The sequence below is a fragment of the Chroicocephalus ridibundus genome, chromosome 1, assembly GCF_963924245.1.
Source record: "Chroicocephalus ridibundus chromosome 1, bChrRid1.1, whole genome shotgun sequence".
Lineage (NCBI taxonomy): Eukaryota > Metazoa > Chordata > Aves > Charadriiformes > Laridae > Chroicocephalus > Chroicocephalus ridibundus.
The window spans coordinates 22,838,196-22,861,767 of record NC_086284.1 but is presented as its reverse complement, the minus strand read 5'-3'; the positions used below and the strand labels follow the sequence as shown (position 1 = coordinate 22,861,767).

At 39.5% G+C, this 23,572-nt stretch overlaps 1 protein-coding gene across 1 annotated transcript in view; it reads left to right on the top strand.

Moving 5' to 3' along the window:
* MICU2 (mitochondrial calcium uptake 2) overlaps positions 1-23,572 on the top strand; it is a 152,394-nt gene that overhangs the window by 72,546 nt on the left and 56,276 nt on the right. Inside the window, exon 2 of the mRNA XM_063331170.1 lies at positions 11,204-11,351. Within this exon, the coding sequence (XP_063187240.1) occupies positions 11,204-11,351 (148 nt within the window). The remainder of the gene's footprint in view (positions 1-11,203; positions 11,352-23,572) is intronic.

The window sequence follows — 23,572 nt, the reverse complement described above, 5'->3', positions numbered from 1 at the left end:
ATTAACAGGATTCGCATTTTAACGTGTAATTATATTTGTCACGCGGCGTGTTTCAGCGAGTGATACAGAAATCTAAGGCTGTTCTACATCTACTTTTATGGAAAGCACAGTGCATTCAGCCACTGTTTAAAACATTGTGAATGTGCAAACATGTTAACAATAGTGCTTAAACAAGATTGGTATGCTGAAACGCGTTTCGAAAACATGCAAGCGACAGTCTTCTCTGATGACAGGGAGGCGGTTTCTTTCACAGTGTTTCCCTTGAAGCACATACATTGTCTGTAAAATACCATGCCGGTGCAATGCCTTTTCGGGAATGCTTTTGGCACGTTGTTGCAAATGTAGGGTGTACAGAACTATTGGAAGTGTAGGTAACCGTTGACAGAGGCACTTTGAAGTTGTTTTAAAAAGCTTGTAATACCAATTCTGGTACATTTCTGGTATTTATTTGTCTTTTTTTAACTTTTCTCCTTCCATTGTCACAAAACTCCTTACTATCTTAATTCCCATTCCCATTATTTACCACTTCCTGCTCAAGTCCTTACATGGATTGTGGTAGCCATCTTCTTTCTAGTCTCTTTTATTCATACATGGACATGGATATATTTAAATCTGCACAACCGTTAAATGCTAACACAATACATCTGTGTAATTACCAAAAAAAATCTTAAAAATCTAACCACTTTGGAGTTTTCTTATATAACTCTTGACTGTCTTCTTACATACTGATACATCAAATCTAGCTCCCTTATCCTCAGCTTTTCATCTCTTTAATTTTCTTTTGAACCTGTACTGCTTATTTTACCTATTGAAAAGTCATCTCCCCTTTTTGTCATCTTCTCCCAGTCTTGGTTTTGGACATGCATTCTCTTAGGTCCTTGTGCTTAGGTCAGTCTACTACATCTACCATTAAATAGCTTGTTTTCTCCTTTAAATTCTTCTTTATAAGCAATGAGTCCAGAATTCGTTTGTCTTCTGATCCAGAACAAAAACTGGTCTAGCATTCAACTGCCTACTATTAAAGCCAATTTTTTCTTGCCTGTACGGTTGTTACACGACCAAGCGCTATGATACTAAAAAGTAAAGCTGTAAAGCCTCAAGTAAATATATAGCACCATGCAATTGGCATGAGTTGGACTGCAAGAATTCCCACAGTTTGTGGTTGCACTCCTCAAACTCAGACGTACATAGTCCCATTTTGCAGGGCGTGCAGTTAAACTGAACCACCATGTCATAAATGGATTATCTCTTCACATGGTTCGAAACAGATCGGGTAGAGCTACTATTTGAGCTACACAACGCAAGAAGCTATTTGAGAAGGGCATATGGTTTCCTTCTACAGCACAAGCCCACGTAAGAGGTAAACTCCTATTAACTTGAAAAGTCCTAAAGATCTGCAGGGCCAAGGTAAGCAGAAAGTTCAGGTGGCTTAGAACCTCTCCTAGCTCCTCCCAAGTGTGCCGAGAGACACTCCATACATCATTTGAGTTGAGAAGGAGGAGGAAAAATAAAGATATTATGGCATTTTAGAGGCATATAGTTAAACTCTGTATGTCGATTGTACATTTGCACGTAGCATCTTTCAAAAAGATCTAGCTTCTCTTACCTTTAAAGATAAATGTATTCATGTCTTCACAGTTTGACTGCACTTTAACGCGCAGTGATTGACTGAAAAAGATCAGTGAGAAGAAGGTGCAACACATTTTTCACTTAATTCCCCCGACTGTCGGATACAATAGCAGTGTGATGAGCTTTCCGAGACAGCTGGATGAACGTGTTCCCTGGGCGCGTTGCCTTTGTGGTGTCGATGTGGTCCCCCTGCCGCTCTGTATCTACTTAGTACTTCTGCACCCGTGTGCTGGGGCGGCGCGTCAGCCTCCCCAGGGCAATGTGTGAGCAGGGCGGCGTGATAACTTGCAAGTTGAGGTGTAAATGTATGGTTTGTTAAATGAACTGGTTCTCTGGCTTGTTAGAGCTTGGGCACCTTATCTGCCTTCGTTACGTTTTGTTAGTGGAAATGTGTTAGTTTCCAACTTCTTTTTAAGTTTATGTTTAAAAAGGAGCTCTGCTAAGGCTGGAATTTCTAGAATTTTAATAGTGAAATTAAAAAACCTTATCAACCGAGGCTATTTGCTGTATTATCCTTATATTTGGTTTAATTCTTCATGTGGTATGGGTTCTAGTAACAGAGTGGAAGACCTGCTCAGTGTGCACCAGTTTAGTCTGAACTCAGTGAAATACAAAGAGTGGGAGAGGAAATTAAAACCAAAAATGTCAGGGCGTTAGATGCAAATAAACTGTTCAGCTGCTGCTTCAAATGTAACCATCACTAATTAGTACTACCACAGCAGAATTGTCTGGAAGAAAGGAGGGGAGTGGCACCTGTTGGTGCATAGAAAGGGCTTCATCTAATTTTGGAGTATTTATATTCAGCAGTGTTGAGAGTAGCCAGACGCAAGGCTATTGCTTTCTCATTCTCCACTTGTCCTTCTTTTAGCAGTCAGTTCTCTGTCTCTGAAGCAGCTCCTGAGAAGGTATTTCTATCTTTTGGCCGTTTTATATTTAGAATCATATTTAGGGATTTCAAAGCTGTTAGGGCTTTTAGTAACATAGTTGTTTATTTAGTTTCACATCACTAAACAGTCATTCGAATACTTAGAATTTATTTCCAAACAGAAATCAGTACTTTTTATCTTCTTCTCTCCTGACTTACTTTATGTCCAGGCTTGCAGTTTGATCTGCAAGGTCAAAAAATATAATGTTGAAAAAAGTAATACAGATCAATTAATTTCATAAGAACATTTTGCTTCTGATCTTATGTCTTCAACTTGGTGTTGGTTTTGGTAACTGGTGCATTCGACTGAGACACTGCATACTACATGGCTCACGTTCTTTATTGTGAAAGCACAAACTACTTTTGCACATACTTGCACAAGCTTTCTTAAGTGTTACAATCTTGAGCTTTCTGTAAGTCACAGATTTCTATCAAATGGATTTCTTGCAAAATCCTTTTTCATCTACAAATTATTGCATCATATGAAACTTTCAAGCCTTGAGCCCCAAGCGTTATCCTCTGTGCATTCAGCATGTATGCTGGGTATGTGCAGCGGGGCTTGAGGTTAAGTTACATTTTCTGTTATTTTGATCGTTTCAAATTGGATTGAGTTGAAATTGAGACACAACAATGACACGACCTAACTGCAAAGTTTTCATCAGCCTTACAGAAATTTGATATAGAGTTGCTAAATCCATCTGTAGATCTAGTGTGAATTAATGGATCCAAACCTAAGGCTCCTGGAGAGCCTGCTGGCACCAACTGGATTTTAATTACATCCCACACATTGGTTTAGTTATCCTTATAGCAGGTAAAATGAGTGGTGCGAGTTAACTCTTCCAGATCAGGGAAGAAAAAAAGAGCAGTGGTCCTCTTTTCAGAAGAGAGGGGGAAAAAAGTTCTACAACTTTTTTTTTCCAAGGGAAAGTGGAAGAAGGTTTATAGATGATGGAGGAAAGAAAGGCTATGAAAGGATGCAAATAGGCAAAATAAAGTAAATTATATGGAAAGGAATAGAGTGAAGAAAGAAAAATTATGCTGGGAAAAAATGAACTGGAAAATGTAGACTATTTTGGAAGCAGAACAAATTAATCTGGCAAACATACAGAAGGTGCAGGCACATCAAAACACCAAATGCTGTGCAAAGGGAGGAAAAAGTAAAATGAAAGAAAGTGGAAGACATAATTTTAAATTTAAAGGGAGAAATAAATCTATATGCTTATTTTAAGTAATTTCTGACTCATAATCAGCTGGAAATATTTGAGTTTGTACACAAGCACTTACGTTCTGAATGGGTGCAGAATTTGCTTAGCAGTGTTACCAAAATCACATTGCAGTCATCAGCAGTGTTACCAAAATCGCAGGTAAGGTTTGTCAAGGTTTTATTTATGTAACCCTTCATTTTTATTTAGTGGGTTTTTTTTAAAGTTCAAAGATACAGTAAATATAAGGTTTTTACTTGACTTAAGCTTGCTATTTTACATACCAAAAAAAAATCAAAGCCAAAAATTGAACCCCATGAATTTTTTATTAACGTCATAAATTAAGATACTGATAAACAGATTCATTACACCAATCTGAAAATTATTTGTAAGAAGTAATGTTGTTGGCCTTAGGCATTTCTTAGTGGAGGAAGCCAAGAAGGAAACGATAGTCTTCGGTAATGCTTACAGACGCCAGCGGCTGGTCAGCCGCTGATCCCTTGCCATGTCGACTGCAGAGGAAAACACTTGCATCCTTCTAGAGCCCTTTTTATGTCATTCAATTCTAATTTGCCATCAGCAATCACAGCTTTACTGTGGACATTCTCAAACTGGCATTGAAGGCTTGACATAAAACCACAAAGGGAACTAAATTCCAAGTTAAAGCTGAAACTTCATTCTTAATTCACTCGGTTGCGCGGGGGTGCTGTGGAGCATGTGGGAACACCCAGCGTTTGAAGCCCCGGCTGTACCCACACACAATAGAACAAGTTAAGGATGGAATTTCAGCCCAAGCCTTAACGTTAATGCAGCATAGCTCTTTGTGGTTTGATTTCTTCTTATATGGCACTGTTAAAGACAAAAATAAGCCCAAGACAATCTCAGAGTCATTTTAAATTATGCTTACAAGAATCTTGTGCAAGAAATAGTAATAGATTCTTCTCACCCATTGCCTCTCAGTAAATTTGAATTTTTGTATCCTGCTTGCTCTGAATTTGCACTGTTGGAAGCTGCTGAGGTGTTAGATTACAGATACCTTAATTTCTGAAGTCCAGCCTTAAATACATAATTGTTTCCTACAGTATACCTGTCTTTACTTGAAACTTATTTTGTGGAATAGAAATAAAGAGGAAAATTCTGCTTTTTGCCCTGTACACGCATTTTTATGAGCAATATGAGACACTTTGACAGCGTTTTTAGAAACAACAGGAATGTCAAATCTTTTTTATCTGAAGGACTCCTTGAATGACTCAGGAAAAAGTACTTGGAAATTAGTCAGGGCTTAATTGAAGTGAGAAGGATACTGAATTGTTGAGAGAGAGCCTGCTCCTGTATGCATACTTTAGATTGGTACTCTAAAAGAAGATCAATCTTAATGTTAAGTGATTGAATCAGCCTTTCCTTCAAAACATAATTTTTATTCAATCTTTGGTTAGGCATTTGGAATAGTGATTAGAATAGTTATTCGGTCATTTATCCCATCTCAAAGCAAATGAGAGTTATGCTTCTAATATTTTTTCAAAAATCTATAGCGCTCTACTTCTTCCCATGTATTTCCGTCCTTTACTAACTGTCTTCAGTGGGTCCGGCATCCCTGCTTGCCGGAGACATGGAGAGAGACGTATCGGTGAAAAGAACAACCATGAAGGAGAGGGATGCAGCTTTTAGAAGAGCATGTAAGCTGCTATTGCAAGCTTGTTTATATTTTATACTTAGACACATGACATGGGCATCCTGAAGCAGGTACAGGCTATGTCCCCTTTTCTGAGCCAGTAGATCTGCGTTTGCTCAGGATTAGGGACTGTCCTAAACCATAGTTTCAGGAATAACTTGATCACTGGTAATAGCAGTCCAGAAACAACAAACAATTTGGTGGAAAGTAGTGTTATAGTTAAAGCGAAGAGTTTGGTAATTATGCTCCAGAGCATCTTAGAATCACAGAATGGTTCGGGTTGGAAGGGACCTTAAAGATCATCTAGTTCCACCCCCCTCTGCCATAGGCAGGGACACCTCCCACTAGACCAGGCTGCTCAAAGCCCCATCCAGCCTGGCCTTGAACACTTCCAGGGATGGGGCATCCACAACCTCCCTGGGCAACCTGTTCCTGTGCCTCACCACCCTCAGAGTGAAAAAATTCTTCCTAATATCTAATCTAAATCTCCCCTCTTTCAGTTTGAGGCCATTACCCCTCATCCTATCACTACCTGCCCTTGTAAAAAGTCCCTCTCCAGCTTTCAGTCCCGCTCCACCTTCTGAAATGATTCTTTTGATTTGGAGAATAATCATAGGAAAGTGTTATGCTTGTATTGTTTATTTAGGTTATGAGAGTGGTTTTGTGTGATGAAATGGGGAAGAACTGAAGCAGTATGAGGGCCATAGTTGGCAGTGTGACTAACGAAAGTGTGATGACTAAAATATGAGAAAGATGTCACTCAGAGTGTAATTAAATGCTGGCAGTATGTTTAAGGAAGAAATTAAGAAGAGTAAGCATAAGATCATCAGTACTCATCTTTAAACAGCAATCCAGCTGCATTCAATTTAATTAAAATTGCACAAATAATTGTATTGAGGTTTTTTGTCAAATTATAAATTATATGACTTACACCTGAAGTGTCATCACTTTTTCGATGTGGTTACAACTTGATTGTGAATTTCTAGTCTCTGATGCCAAACGTAGCAGGTTCAAGTCCTTTAGTGGTATTAAACCAATTTGAACAGTATTATTGTTGGTTTTGGAGAACATTTTGAAAGATGACAAAAGGCCTTGTGTTATCATGATGTGCTATTTGAGTATGTGGCCACTGATGCTACCTCCCTTCACTCTGGACAACAAAAATCTCCATATTCCTTACACACTGTCTCGTCTGGCTGAAGCATGTTAACACCCCTGCAGCCACCCTTTCTCCTCCGAGCTTCCACCTTCTGGTTACATTTGCCCAGATTTTCAGCCATTCATGCAATAAAATTGTGCAAACGTGTTTGGTGTGAAGGAAGGTCAGCTTGTTTTGTGGTGCTGCATCCCTTCCTGTATCTTCTGAACTGTCTGTCCAGACAGCTAGGAAAAGTCTCTGTGATTGCACTCCAGAACTGCCATTCTCGCCGCTGGCTATAAAGGGAACCTGGATTAACCACATTTAGTGGAGGTGCTGGTGCTGTAGCTGTATGAAGCTCCAGCGCAGAGCCCAGCTCAGTCATCTTGGTAACTTCCCCATAGGCACTGGCAGGTTGCTGTTAGGTCCCCCGGAAGCTTTCTCTTCTCTGGGTTGAAAAAGCCCAGTTCCCTCAGCTCCCAGACGTTCTGTAGTAAAAATGATCTTAATAAAAACTTAGAGATTATTTTTTTCTTAGGTGTTGTGCAGAATGCACAGCCACTTGAGGAAATGTCAGCCTTTATTCTAATAACTGTCGAGGGGGGTAAAACTTATTCAGCATTTTTGAAATATTTTTATAGGCTTTTTATTTTGTCTGTACATGTTTCTATCCCAGACCTTCATTGAGGTCTGCCTTGTGCTCCTTCATAAATTAAAGTGCAAAATAATGGGATAGGAGATAATTGCAAATATTTTGCTTTCATGTTATACTTCTGCACTCCTGATTGTTGCACAGTCTTTTTTTTTTTTTCCTTTAACATTAGCATACTTGGAGTATGCTGTAGAGACTGTCACAATAACCATGCTAAAACATGGGGGAAAACAGAATAAAGATACCTGTCATCATCCAGATGGCAGGTCAGCTTTGTAGCTGGTATAAACTGTTTTACTGCCCTGGAGTGCCATGACTGTTCAGTCTGAGGGCTGTATGCTGGCGAGAAGTGGTAAGCAGTTGCACGTGAGCAGCTGAGGTCTAGCATCGCTCTAGCCGAGCTCCTGCTGGTGTCCAGAGGAATCAGAGTGCTTTCAGCAGATTCTGAACTTCTCATACACTGGCAGAACGTCAGGAATTTTGCAAAAGCTTTGAAAACGAAGTAGGAGATGGCACAGCTAATGCATTTCATCCCGTAAGGTTTGCTTATCTCATTTGTGCTGGTATTTGAAGCTGACTTTCATGAGAATTGATCCATGTTCCCAGGGCTGTTCTGCAAATCAAGGATGCGAGTTTCATGACAAGAAAGGGGCTTGATGAATCTGTAATTCTGTTGGGAATACGTTCTCTTCCAAATAAGGCTCACTTCAGACCTAATATGTGAACTCGCACTTGTTTATTTCAGTTAAAATTGTGGATTGCTGAAATTCAGTGCTTTGATATCAGTAACAAGTTTAGCTTTGGACAGAATTCAGATAAATACTGCAAGACATAAGAAACTTGAAAATCCAGTTGAAGATGTTGTAGGATTAGTTGTTTCCTTCTTGTCTAAACTTTTTTATTTTGTATTTGTGCAGAAAGATTACTTTTCATTCCCTAATTTTAGTCAAAGGACAACTGTGAAGCAATTTTCCATTTTTTTTTTAAATTTGCCATTGGGCAAAAGTTGCTCATGTTATTATGAGAAGGAGATGATTTTAATAAGAATGCTGCACATTAATACCCAGCAACTATGAACATTTGATATCTGCAGTGTTTGCTGAATCTTGTTAACTAAGCAGTTACAGAGTCACTTGTCCCCCAAAGTTTTAAAAAGAATAAAGCTAAAGTTCTCATTACATTAGATTTAGTTTTAAACAGTGTTTTCCAGAACATACAGATCTGAATCATAGAACAGCAGCAGTGCAGCTTGTGTTGTAGGCCACGATGAAGCTCCATACTAGGTAAGAAGGTTAGAGCAGTGATTTTGATACCAAATGGTTGTATCTAAAACAAAGCAAACCTTGGCTTCAGATACTTAGAAGTACCCTCATTCTCTTTGCATATCAGAATATGACTGTTTTGATTGTAAATTATGAGTATTTTGGGGTTTTTTCTTCTTGTTGGTTCTCTCCCCCCCGCCCGCACCTGAGGTTCGAAGGAAGCAAACACGTTACAAGGGTAAATTAAAATTGACTATAACAAGGTGCTTGTATTGTTCAGTGCTGTGTTTTAATGAGTGCTTAATACCAACACAAAGGTGCAAGGCATGGAATTAAACGGCAAGTTGCAGCCTTCTATTTAGAACTATAACTAAGTATAATATAATAAATGGCGGTAATAATTGTATCCAGGCTCTGGCTGTAGGTTTGACGGTTGTACCCCTTTTGTTGAGATCCCCAAATTCTACGAACATTTGGTCCCCATATCCCCATATCCAGTTAGAGACCGTGGCAGGCAGAGAAAAAGGAAACCTAATGGCGCAAATTCAAACGCTCCATCCTCTTCTCTGGTGTCTCATTGCCCGCTGAACTGTTTCTTCATGCTTTCTTCAATGGGCTGGTTATTGCCCACAGCTGGAGGTCCACCCTCCTGTTCCCAGAGTGCTTCACCTTGAAGGGGTTGGTCGTTACTCTCAGACCACGCTGGGTCCCATTATTTGGAGTGGCCTGTATCAATATCAGTCCTCCATCTCATTCCTCTACCTCGTAAGCCTGACACTAAGCCTAATGTTTTTTTTATTTTAACTTCAGGGCCCTGTCTGAGAGCTAGAAGCTATCATCCCAAAACAGCTTGTATGTCCATCGTATCAGCTAGCTCCCCTCCTGTCTTTGCCACTTCGTACCTGAGTCCTGGCGTGTTGTCAGCTGGGTGGAAGAAATGTAACTGCTAATGCTTGATTCTGCAACACAGCAGAAGAGACTGAATACAGAGCAGAAGAGACTGAATTAGCAGTCCCCATCCTGGAAGAACAGCAAGTTAAAACTAAAGTGTCAGAAATCTGATCGCAGCTTTTAAGTGGTTCAGGGAGTCCCATTCCCTTCTTGCTTGTCCACTCCCTGGATGTGCGCACACAAACACATAGGTGCCTCATTGCCTGCTGTGCTATTTGCAAATATCTCTGTACATTCCCAATTTTTGTAACAACCTCATGCAACCAGGTGCCTGTTACCTTGCGTTTTGCTGTAACCAGTGCTGACTTCAACAAAACCAAGTGAGATGTTCCCAATGGTCCCCCCTGTCTCCCTGTCTGTGCCCCACCGTTCGCCCCATCAACCCACTCAGCATGGCAGACCCTGTGTTTTAGCATCAGCTGGTGAGACCCTCACTGCACCTACAGCTGATCTGAGTGTCACCAGGAGCCGCTTACGCTGCCCTGTCTCAGGAGTAACCCAGTTTGCAAAACGTGGCGTGGACCAACACTATACTGGACTGCTCAAATGCCAAGCAGTCCATAGGAATGACCCAGGAACTAAAAACTGTGTAAATGAATAGTGATCATTTGCTGGAAGACTTGATACAGCACCTCGGTAGGCCATGCCCCAGGCTGTACCTGCTCATCTGCATCACACGCCGAGTGATGCCACGGGCACCCACCTCGCTGCAGATCCATCTTGCTGTTTACTGACTTGCTTCAAGTATGTTCAAGTTGGGATCTTGGTACTTAGCCTTTGATTTTCTTGCTTTTCCTTCACTTTCTCACATCTTTGAACAGTCCTAAAATTTGAGTGATGCTGCTGGTGGTAAAAATTGTTCCATGATTAATGTTCAAATACATACAGCGTGTTCTGAATTTTACAGTGTCTCATTTTCCTGTTGCCACTTACTGTCTCTTAAATCCTAAAGTGTAAACGTCTCCCTTTCAGTGTCTGTGTCCTCCCTTGCTACCAGTAAATGCTGCTACTGCTCGTCAGAGTGCTGTCAACTTGTATGATTTTGATCATGCGTCTCTCAAATTTTAAGGGGGGGGTTGGAAGTTTTTTTGATTTCTTGACTAGTTGAATCTTTGGAGCTGATGATACAATCTCTGACTCTTTTGTTGGTGTTTTCATTGCTTTTCCATGTTTCTGACTTCTCTGAAAGACAGGCCCATACTTAATAGTTTAAGTGTGGAATAGTTTTAGTTAGAATGTCATTATACACCCACCTTAGGAATTGCTCCAGAACTTGATAATTAACTTCAGGAGAAATCATTTGCATGGATGCAGAGCACATTTCAACCTTTGCTGAGCCAGTCACTAAGCTGGCAAAATACTATTTGCTGTTTGGTCAGTTTAGTTTTTTTGTTGAGTTGGCGAGCTGAATTTGGCTCAGCAAGAGACTGACAAGTAGCAGAGCTGGCACATGAGGAGATGCAGGACCACCATATGGCCAAAAGCAAGGGAGTGGGAAGCAAGGGCAACCTTTGGTGACAGCAAGCCATTAATTTGGCTCAGTTGTGTTGTTAAGACATGCTCTCAGTGAAGCCAAAAAATACTGTGGATGTCACATGAGCATGTCATTCATTAAGACCATGCCATAAAAGCTTTAATTCCTGCTAGTCTCTTGCTCTGGCTACCCACAAAACATTGAGGTTAATCAAGATCGGGTATAGGATTCTTTCTAATGACAGAGTTGGTCTACAAATGCAACCATCTTTCTGCATGGATTTTTTTTTCTGTTTCAGAAGGAAGATGTCATTAATGAGGAAAGGGACGAAAGACTCTTTCTTCGGAAGCATCGCTTCATGCATTTTGCATCATTGGAATATGAAGGAGAATATTACATGACACCAAGAGATTTCTTGTTCTCAGTAATGTTTGATCAAGTTGAACGTAAGTCGTTTTCTCATCATTGTATTCGTGAAGGAAAAGAAACTTGCAGGTCCCCTTAAAGATGTAATTTGCAAATCACTGGGATAAGATCCTTTATCTGACATATATCAGCAGAAGCCGATGTATAAATGTTGTGCATATGGATTCTCAGAGCCACCACCACCCTTTACGCCAGTGAAGTGAGGCTGATGATTTAGAAATTTGGTGACGTGATGATGACATTACGTCTCTGCATAATTTGCATGTCTGATGAGTATGTAGTTCCTTAATTACTTACATGCCACAGAAAATACTAGGACTGTAATATAATAGTGTTCATACCATTCCTGGCCCTGGTATCTGTCCATCGACTCCACCAGTAAGTACTCTGTGACCTTTTTTCTTAGAAGAGCCAGGGATGGGAGTGACTTGAATGAGTGTAATGAAGCATTGAGCTCAGTTCGAGGTTTCTGGTTTCAAATCTCTTCGGGTTTATGTAAAATCTAGTTAACAACAAATAAAAATTGTATGAATGTTTTCTAAAAAGTACTTCTAAAAGCACACTTTCTGAGGAGAAGATAGGACCAGGACGCAAATAAAAAGTGCAGAGGTCGTTGTCCTCCTTTCCTCCTGGTTTTCTGGCCACATTAACTCTGCCTCATTCCTAAAGCTTCTTTTATCTGTCTTTGTATCATCCGTAATTTCCACGTTACATTAAATTTTTAAAATGATATATGTTTTTTTCTCCAAAAATTTGGCTTTTACAGCTTTCCCAAGAATTTTTTGCTTTGGAAAGGTGAAGTTCTCCAAATTACAGAGAGGATTGTCACTCGGAGGGCAAACACTATAGTAGTACATCTGCTGAAGGAAAGAGGAGGAAATCCCAACTTTAATTATTGTTGGCCGCAGCCTGCACATACTGACGAGGGGAGCATGTTGTCTAGCAAAAGCCATTCAATGCCTGCGATGCTCTGCCCAGCTAGCAGCAAACAGCTGAGTGACTTGGGGGTATTGAGCAGGAAATACAAAAGGGGTTCAAAGTAATGTGGCAGGGCTTGAGAGACAGCAAGGAAGAAGGAGACCTGAACGCACTGTGATTCGAGCCTGTGGGGAGCCTGGGGCAGAACTGAGTTCACTGACCTGCAAGTGGTCAAAGAACAGGTCACGAGAATCTGTAATAAAAGAAGATTTCTTGTGTCTGCCAAAAATCTATAGGTGATAAGGATACACGGCTTCGCTGCTGACACACAACTTCTAATATTATACAAAGCTGAATATAAATCCTCAGAAGGACTTTATGACCCTGAGAGTCATGGAGACTTCTCTCAAAATAACTTTTTTTATAGATATATGGCTAACGGAAAGAGTTCTTTCCCCTTCAAAACTTAGGTCATGACGCTAAAAACCTGGAAGGGATTTTCTTTTGAGGTTTCCAGCCTGAAACATGGAAAGACAGCGCATACTGAAGTTTTCGGTTTTGAAGGTGTGGGTTTCAGACAGTTGTCTGTGAAAGCAAGGTTAGAGAAATAAGTGGTTTTCAGTCTTAGCACTTCATACATATTAATTGGTTACTTCAACTATAATAGTACACATGCAGATTTTTAATGAAGTGGTATGCGGGTAAGATTTATTTGTAATGCAGCCAAGTTAATTTCAGTTATTTGCTGATATGAGTAAGAAACCAGCGTTAAATAGCAAAGAAAAAATAATTACAAGAAAAAACTCATGAACAAAAAAAATCTTTGCACGAATGCATATTTAGCATTTCAGATTGAGGTCAGGTGTACAACAATAGCATCATAGACAATTCCTAGAAAAATGTTAATACTTGAATCTAATGCTTCTAAACATTTTTTTAACCATCATTGGTGTGGGTTCTTTGGCCAATAGCATAAACACAACAGTAAGCAATTCTCTTCAAGTCATAGTGCTTGGGATTTTAGGTTTTCTTGGAACTGCAAACAGATGTGGCATTTGTTAGCAGAGAAATACTGTTTTAAGTATTTTCAAGGCAGTGGTTTGTTATTGTATTTAGAAGAGTTTCGTACAAGGAAAATAAACAGACCTAACTCAAGTGTCTGCACCGGTATACTCAGAGTAGATCAAGATAGCAAAGCAGCAATTACTTTTGGAAACTTTCTGCTTATATCATAAAATTAATTCACTTTCACCCTGAACAGTGGTTTTAGAAAGGAAAACAGGCATGCCACCACTAATCCTAGACAGCCCTTCACTTACTGGCATATTGAGATGCAATTTTAACATGTGATACTGTATACAAATGGTGAGTCTTACAGTGCTGACCTTAAAGCTGTAATGATATGGTTATTTTCTACCTATTTTTGATTAGTCACTAGTTAAAAAAAAAAAAAAAAACTCTCAGAAAAATTTGAGACACCCTGGCAGTAACCATTCATCTTCATAAATATTTGCTTGGAGTTTGCCAATTGGTTGCTGCATATAATAATACGGAAGGCTTGGGGCTGTTCTGAAGTTTTGTTTCTGCTGTCTTTTTTACAGATAATAGGCAGAAACGTATGTCCAGCCTCACGAGCAATTTAGCTGTGTACGCCAAGAAATATTGCTGATGTTGATCACAATATTCGGTTGCTTTGTTCCTATTCAGAGATAAACACTCCCAAAGGAGAAAAAGGCAAGTGAAAAGAGGGAATGAGAAGCAGTAATGGGTTGAGAATAGGGGTCCTTGTCCAGCAGCCTTGGGGGTTTTTGCTCACTGGTGATTGTCATTGGAGAATTACTTTGAAATCTCCTGTTATTTTTTAAGCATAATTAAATTTAGAAGAAAGTAAATGTGGTGGTGTGTAAACCAAATGAGTTGTTGGTAGTAGATCAAAAGCGCTGACGTTAGAAAATACCGAAATATTTTAGCTATGTCCAGATTGTCAAGTGAATTCCTGTACACAGTTGGGTGGAATTTATTACCAAAGCAAAAATCTTAGGTGTGCCCTTTGACAAGGTTGCAAAACATGCAATAAATTATAATTTATTATAGAACACATTTCCCAGATAAGAAAACAGATGAACTGTAGTGCAAATATATCAACTGTCATCCAGCCCAAGTGATCTTGAACCCTGCTTCATAGACCTTGGTTCACTAGTTCTGCTCATTTGTTTCCTGGTGCATGGGTTTCTCTATTACTCATTTTCTTTAAGGTAGGCCAAAAATTGTGAAATCTTGGCATACCTGTTGATTAAATCACACCTGCAAAGTTATTTACTGACAGGGTGATAATGAAGAAAAATATTTACAGTCCTGGCATCTAAGGAGAATGAGCTGATAACAAATGCAGAGTTTCCTGACAGACTTTATTTTGTTCTGTATATTGACAAAGCAAAGAGCTCTATAAAGGAAGAAAGGTGCCGTCCAAAGAAAATTTGCTTGCTTTTAGATGCAGTGTTTCACACTGGATTACCTTTGTAAATATTTGCCTAATTCTATTACTGTTAGTTATTTTATGGAAGGAAGCAGCCTTTATAAACAGTAACAAACAGTAAATGAGATGTGGTAGTGTGGCTGTGGCACAGCATTTGTGTCAGCGTTTTGTACCAGTTAACATGTTTTGTACCAGTTAACGTAGTGCATACCAAATGCACCATTGGGATTTTTGGTTTCGTGGCTATATGCCATGTAATCTCGTGTTGAAACAATGCTACCACAGGGATGTGTGGCAAGTCACTGCAAAACCAGGCAAGTTCTTCTGGGTAATCTGTGGGTTGTTCATCTAAACTATCATACCTGATGCAATGATAGTCTAGTGAAAAAGTGTTTTCTATTACTCTTCTCATCGTGATGTAAAAACTTCTCAATGCCTAGTAATATCTAGTAAGAATAACACGAACTTGCTGTGTTGCATCAGAAATTCTAGCATTTTTAAGATAACAGGTATAAGAAGGACAAAGCTCAGCTGGCTGACTTACACTGAATTTTCATTGCAATGCAGGAGTATTTTTTAAAGACCCTTCCAGCTTCATGTAAAACTTTTGTTTTAAACAGTTGTGCATACTTAGGCTCATATTCCAGATTATACAGACAATATTGTGTTAGAGCTTCTCCATGGAAATTCATGACTGGTGTGCTGTTGTTGTAGAACATATAAGAAAATCTGTATTAAATTTTGAAAAGGACTACAAATACAAGAATCCTCCAGAAAATTAAGATTTTGCATTACATTAAATCTGGACTGTGTTTATGTTTATTTTTCTGGAGAAGGTTATGCTATTCCAGAAATACCTTCCTCTTTCAAGTAGAAGACAAACGTTCAGGTTAGCTTGTCTGATAACAGTTGATACCTGGTAAATAAACATCTTGATCCTTCCATATACGCTCAATCCAGATTTAAGGTTTTGTAGCATTTTCATGTCCCGAACCACTCCTCTATCTGTGGTAAACCAGATTTTCTTGTGTTCTATAGCATCAGGGTGCCTGAGGCGGTATTTCCACGGTAGAGTCCTACACGTCAGTGAGTATTAGCGCATTTTAAGTTTGCTGGGAGAAATTGTTTAAATTAAATTTTCTGTGAAAACATGGTTGGTACAAGGTTATGGTATATTTGCAGGTTTGGTAAGGTGTGTGACTTCGTGTTGCCCCAGCATCAACACGGTCATGAATGTGAATGAATCTGAGGAAAGGATACAGTGCAAGGCTGCAATGGATGGAAAAATGAGTTCTCCATTGTCCTTAGCAGAGGCCAGCGCTGGTGCAGTCGGTGGGGTTTGGAGAGCCAAGAGGGAGCAGCCAGTAGATGGGCACTTTGGAACGAGCTGAGTCAGTCTTTTTGTTTCTGTATCTTGAGTTTTTGCCTTTTTTAGCACTGATATGTTGTTGTCGCTCAAACCCTCCAAACCCAGTAGAGAATTCTGCGAGCTGGGATATGCAGGACAGAGATGACCCCTTGCCCAGTGCTAGATGGAAGGTAAAGTGAAGCAAAGGCGAAGCAGCAGCATGATGGTTTAAGGTCATTATATCAATCTCTTCTGAGTTTTAGAAATATGAAACAAAATCAGACATTTCTAGCCAAAACTTCTTAGTCATCTTGTTTACTCATTTCTTAAAGTGGGGTTATAAGTGAAGGAAAGTAATGTTCCTGTTGAGGGATCTGCTCACATAAGCAAAGATAAGCAGATTGCTGAAAATGTCTGCTTCTGTAACAGCCCATACTGTGAATTTTTCATCTTCAGCTATCCTTCATCACCCAAACAGCATTAGGAAATCCTACCACAACCCTAAGAAGGTCTTTAAAGTAACATATTGTATACATTTGGGTGTTTACTTTGCCCTAACTGTCTAAATACAACATTGAAATTGATGTTCTGGATAAAATATTAGGTTGTTTTGGATAAAATGTTGTACCTCAGACAATTGTTGGTAAATAGATAAGGTAAATTAGATATTTTTTTTTCCTTCTTTCCCCCTCAGCAATAGCATATTAACACTGATACCTTAGTTAAATAGTCTGTCTGATGCAACACCGATGATCTTCATGGGACTGGTTTATCTAAAAATTAATTTGAAATAGTTCTTTATCTAGAAACAGTAGAATACTTCAGAAAATCCTGTAATCTTTATAATGTGTATTTTTGTTTGGACATAAGCTTTGTTGTGAAATCAAAATAAAGACTAATGCATTTTCATACTGACGGTATCACAAGGTACTATGTAACAGAATTGGAAATGGGATTCTTGAGGGGAAATGGGGGTCTTCCACCCTGCAGCAATCAAATCTGGTCTGTGTGCCATGCTGGTTTTTTGGTATATTAACCACTGTCCACTGCACTGACTTATTTTTTTGTTCTCGTTTTGCAGAAAAATTTGTTAGGTTTAGAGTCCGAAAAATAGATGGAAGGGGTGCGGGGATCAGAGCAGAGGTGTTAGGCGAGAGCTGGCTTCCAGCGCTGTAGCTCCTGCAGCTGCAGCCGCGAGGCAGAGCGCACGGTCCAGTGGGGAGCAGGAGGAAGGACTGAGCACTGGAGTTCGGAGGAGAGGGAACCGTGGAGCAAAATCACGAAGGAAGCAGCAGGTTTTAGCGCAGGGAGAAGGTGCCCTTTTTTTGCTCCTATTCCATTTCCATGCCTTGAACCATGTTACGAGACAGTGCTGAAGGTACCTGGGGTACATTCCCTGTAAGGTCAAATAGGAAAATATATTTTTGATCCTTAAAATTATACTGACACTGCATTAATTACGTTTGTACTTTTGTGGTTATGTCTTCATGAGACGGCAGTGAGGTTACAATAAACTCGTGGCTTTGCTGAGATTAATTGTTATTTTTCCCTTTGTGCCATTGCTGACTAGCTGCAGAATGATGCAGATCAGAGTTCTTATCTCGACTGACTGCAGTACGTACTGATTAAGTAAAAGCTTTGGCAAGATGTTATGTTTTGAAAATACATTACTGACTATTTAGCTTTCTGAAGAACAATTGCTAATGAGAAGATACATTGCAACTTCTCAATGAATGAAAGCAATTTTTTAAAACTCAACACAAAAATAGTACCAATAATAAAACTGGTCAGGCTTCATCAGAGTTGCAAGCAAGAGGCAAGTGGTCTCAACACACATCTTGAAGGATTTAGTTATTTAAAGTGTGAAAGTTATTGGTTATTTAATGGCGTCTGAATGGAAAACAGATTCCTTGAAACGAATGAAAATGTATTGTGCGCATACAGAATACTTGTAGTACAAGTAATGGAAAGATCTGGTTATTAATAACAGGAGTCTGCTTGTTGTATAAACATCAGCTGCCTTAGAATTTCAGAAGTCTCGCAACACTTTCTGCTTTATTCAAGTATTCCAGTTTTGTGACATGCTAACATGATATTTAAATACTTAACAAAGAAGTCACTTTTTTTTTATACATATGAGCAAATTTCAAGAACTTGTACAATCAGTCTCTGAATATTTTTCCTATTTGTAAAGTGTTTTTTTTTTTTTGTAGAACACCACACACTATTTCAACTACATTTAGAACATACTGTCGGCATACCACAGAAAATATCTCTGGGATTTTTTCTGCCACGGGTTCTGAATGCTTTTTGTCAGATTGCTTCAGTATTATTTTTTTAATAAATTCAGTGGAACTTAATCAGTTCTGAAACATCCTGCTTAACTGACAATTAAGTCTTAACAGATGTAGCGTGAAAATCAGACTCAGTGAATTTTTATCACTCTTAAATGTATTTTAATTTCTTGCAACGTATGTCCTTAACACAGACAGGTATTGGTTTGTACCTAAAAAGTACAATCTGTTTTTAAAATTCCTTGGGTTGCATTCAGATATTTAGAACTGATGGGGATCTGGCGGACCCTCAGTGGACAATAGCAGGTGCCAGGAGAGCAGGTGAGGCTCCTGCCAAAATCTAGCCTCACATTTGCAGTTGTTTGTAACTCTTTCGGTGCTGATGATTCTGTGCTTTTCCTTAGGCCAACACTGAATTCTTTGTTATATTAGCCATAGGATTTATCCTTTTTTGCATATTCTCGATATAAACTGATTTTCTTTTTCACCTGCATGTTCTCATAAGAAATGTTACATTGTGAGTTTTTTTTAAATACCTAAGGTGGAACCATTGAGTATCAATCACTTTCCTTCTAGGCAATAATAGCAGGCAAGGTGTGCAGCCTGTTTGGTAGATGAGAGGAGTTGTCCTTACTTGCCAAACGGCTGGGGTCTCCGGGGAGACCTTTGAGAAGTTCCACTGCTCCCTGTTTGGAAAACACCAGCATCAATTTCCTAAGGGAGAAACTACCCGGGGAATGCTCCCTTTTTCATTCCCCAGCCCCACACCTGCAGGAAGTTGTAGCAGAGATTGCACTCAGTACCCTTTCTCAACTACTGTGAAACAAAAGCAAATACTGAGCTCCAAGAATTTTTTTCCATGTGTAAAACACACAGGTTTCTCTTGTTAGAGCCACCTGCTTGCATGGCGGTGCCCTGCCTTGTGCTTACCAGCTTCATTACTGCAGAGGAGAATACAGCCGAGAGCCAGCTCTTAGTAATCAAATTAATCTTCCAACATTGTTCAGTCCGTCGGAGAGCTCTGGTCCTCACGCCACCATCTGTAATGCTGGCAACCACCTGGTCATTCTGCTGGCTACATCTTTAGTTAAATATCTTTCCTTTTCCTCTGGAAAAGGCTTGTTCACCTGAAAGCGTAAGGATTTTTCAGCCATAGCTAATGAAAGATGCCACGTTTTCTAACAAATCCTGTCTTGGTTCTTACCAGATGAGAGGTAGTTCAGCATCGTTACTAGGTCCAAATGCATCCTAATTGGCCATTTTTGGTTTTTTCTAGTTAGTTTATCAGTATAGAGAAAATGTGCCGGTGTCCTGGGACTTTGTTCACTGAGAGCTGTGATCCTACCTGGCTTAATAAAAATTTTAAAATGGGCTTCTTATATGGAATTTGAATATAAAACACGGCCAAGCCAGCTGCCATTTGACTTTTATCCTGACTCTTTCAGTTGTCCTTCAGAAGAACTGACATTTGAAGTCTTCGGTATGATACAGCTTGTTTTCCCAAGTGCTAGCTGCCTTTCCAAACCTTGAATTCATGTCCTTTGCACCAATACCTCTGATACTGCTGGAACTACTGGGACAGTGGAGTCTTGCTGCTGTATTGGTATTGGCAAGCATTAAATCAGTCACGTTTCCCACCGGAGAAACTGCCAGTTCCAGAAAACAGACAACTTTTGTCTTTTTTTGTTCCTCTCCAAATGTTTTTTGGGTTTGCTTTTGTTTTTCCTGCAGAAGAGTGAGGTGTGTTTGTTCTTAACTGTGGGCTGGATCCAAACACTTGTGAACCCTACAGAGCAAATTCTTAGGATAGAGAATGCTAAAATTAGTCATTTTGTCTCATGTGGATGGACATCTGCTTTTCCATTGGGACTGTATTTGTTTACTGTGTCCAGCAACTGCCGAACAGTCACCCACACCCTGACATAGCAATTATTTCTTCTCCATGGATTTTTTGGTGATAGAGAATGTGAGAGCTCACTTCTGTTTTGCTGTCACTTTCTTGGGAGAAAGTATAAAACCTAATGTTCAAAAATTTCATCTGTTTTTCTGGCTTTGTTCAAATTGGCAAAAGAGAATAACTACTTAGGAGAAAAGAGCGACGCGTTTTGTAATGTTTATAGTGGTAAAGGCAGTCTCTGTTGAAAAAGTAAGAGGGGCTTTTAAACCAGTATGGTCAATTTAGAAGTACAGTGGGCAACATAAAATAACTTTACTCTTATGCTAAAAAAAAGCCATCTATTGTTTTGCTTTTCATTTGCACCCACTTCGAGAATTGTAAAAAGCCTACTTAAAATTTGATTAAAAGTTCAATTCAATCTCTTTCCTCTGCAGCTAAAATAAATGCTCATTTCAGGAGGACAGTCCCTATTCTTTATGTCCAGTACTGCTATAAGGAGGAAAAAGGACACCTCCTTAGTTGCACCACTGTAAGAACACTTTCAGTTTTTACCACAGCTCGCCTAAGTTAACATATAATATCTTGCAATGTGTTTTTAAGGATTTGTATCCTCTGTCAGGGTGATACATAATGGCTTAGCACTTGGTTCTAGCATTTCATGGCTAAGTATGTCAAAATTTATCACGTATATTCTAAAAGTCAGCTCCTATTTTAGCAGTTTACAAACTTAAAATAGAGACCTTTTATAAATTTTTCATGCTCAATTTAAAATCATTTGTAACCACTGCTTATATTGGAAAATGGTGACACAGCATCTCCTCTGTTGCTTGAAAACTCTTCTGATATCCAACCTAAAATTAAGCACTATCTGTTTAAACCCACTTGCTCTTATGCCAACATTTCCCATTACCTAAGTTTGTTTTTTTTTCTTTTGAATCTTAACCCCGTGATGCATTATAGATAATTATATTACCACTCAGCACTGGCCTTGTTAGGTTAAGCAAACCCAGCTTATTTTTATCTCCTCTGGCTGGGTGAGGCCATCCATGCTGCAGCTTCATGTAGGTAGCTTTATTCCATGCTTTTCTGAATTTGATTTCTTTTTGTAAAGCCAGCTTCATTCCCTGGCTCACAGCACAATCTGCTAGCAATCACTATGGCCTAAGGGATGGAACAAGGATTGAAGTCAGGAACTTTTTAAATTAATGCTGTTGCTGAAAACATCTGAATTATCAAACTACAGCTTCAGTCAAAGAGAAAAATCGTAGCAAGCAATGCTCACTAGCAAAATGTGGACAGCAGGTCGAGGGAGGTGATTCTGCCCCTCTGCTTCACTTTCATGAGATCCCACCTGGAGTACTGCATCCACCTCTGGGGCCCCCAACATAAGAAGGACATGGACCTGTTGAAGCGAGTCCAGAGGAGGGCCACGAAGATGATCAGACGGCTGGAGCACCTTGCTATGAAGACAGGCTGAGAGAGTTGGGGTTGTTCAGCCTGGGGAAGAGAAGACTCTGGAGACCTTATAGCAGCCTTTCAGTACCTAAAGGGGTCCTACAGGAGAGATAGGGAGGGACCCTTGATCAGGGAGTGTAGTGATAGGATGAGGGATAATGATTTTAGACTGAAAGAGGGGAGATTTAGATTAGATAGTAGGAAGAAATTCTTTACTTTGAGGGTGGTGAGACATGGGAACAGGTTTCCCAGAGAAGCTGTGGATGCCCCATCCCTGGAGGTGTTCAAGGCCAGGCTGGATGGGGCTTTGAGCAGCCTGGTCTAGTGGGAGGTGTCCCTGCCCATGGCAGGGGGGTTGGAACTAGATGATCTTTAAGGTCCTTTCCAACCCAAACCAGTCGATGGTTCTATGAAGACATTTAAACTCATTCAGACTGTGCTTTGGTCACAGTTGCTACATTCAGAACAGTTTCTAGCACCATTGGTGCTTTGGTCCTCATTTGTAGCTCCATGAGTCTGCTAGGCTGAGGGTAGTGCAGTAGAGCAAATTACTTTCTATGTTCTTAGGTGAAGAAAGCTTTGGTGTAATCATAGAATCATGATTAAGACACAAAAAGAGATCTCTCTTAAAGAACATCCTTTTAGGAGGTTAATGGCTTGATGCCCTCAGGTAATGTACACCTTTGCACAGAAACAGGAAAAAAGGTTCTTTTTTCATGAATTTTTTTGAATTCATGGGAATTTTGATGTAAAGTGTGCTTTTAGATTTGTCTTGTCTGTTATCTTTACTGAACAAATACTTCTGTTCTATTTCTGTTTTAACAGGCCTAATGCAGTGTTTCCTCTGGTGCCTAATAAGATCAGAATTCTTTAGAAAATCTGAATATAAAATTAAAGCCAGGGTAAAGGCAAATGTCTTTTGGAGGTTAGCTTCCTCAGATGATTTGAATTCAGGGGAGAAAGTTTTTTTCATCAGGAAGTAAGGCAATTCTATAAGAGAATAACTTTGTTTTTTTGAAAGAGACTATTGATCTTCTTTGTCTGGATTTTTTTTTCTTTCTGCCAAACTTTTTCTTTTGGAATGTGAGACATTTGAAGTCACAGGGTCAAGAGATGGCTTATCTTTGCTTCTCTTATTCAGTCTCCAAAGTTCACCTCTTAGAGGGGAGGAGGTGTTCTAGGTAGTGCACAAGACTTTGTTTTCTACTAGTAGGGAAGGCCAATGGGCATCATGTCAGTAATTTATCATTAAACGTACTACTGGCAGCATTCATTTTTTTCTAACTTGTAAATTAACCAAACTGTTTTGGCCACTTCAATAAAGCATGATTAGCACCTGTTTTTAAGCTTTTCTATGATTTCTCATTACTTTAGTTCTCTCTGATCTTTTAGGGGAGTTCTCGGACTTTTCATGATCCTGCTCCTCTTTCCATTACCACCTTATCTTTTGAATAAAGACAACGTTTCAAATAGGTTTATGTCATTTTCTTCATTCTGGTACTCTCAGAAACTAGCCAAAACTGGATTGCTCACTAGTCTTTTTGTGTGGAGAAAATAGGATAAACCTTTCTTAGCTTAAAATAGAGGAGCATTCTGTTATCACTTCCATACCCTTGGAGCCCCTGCTGTAGGAAAACTTCCCAAACATCTGTTAATTGCTATGTGACAGATGTTAATGATGTATAAACAAGTCAGACTCAGCAGGGGCTGTTACTGGTTTGCTCAGAGCTTCTGTATGTGCTAATAACAGAATGAGCTAATCTTAGAAGTAGAAACTCCTGGCTAATTTAAAGGTAAAAGCGAGAATGACGTGGACCATCAACTGAAGGAAAGCAAGTCAGCCGCTGAAGGGA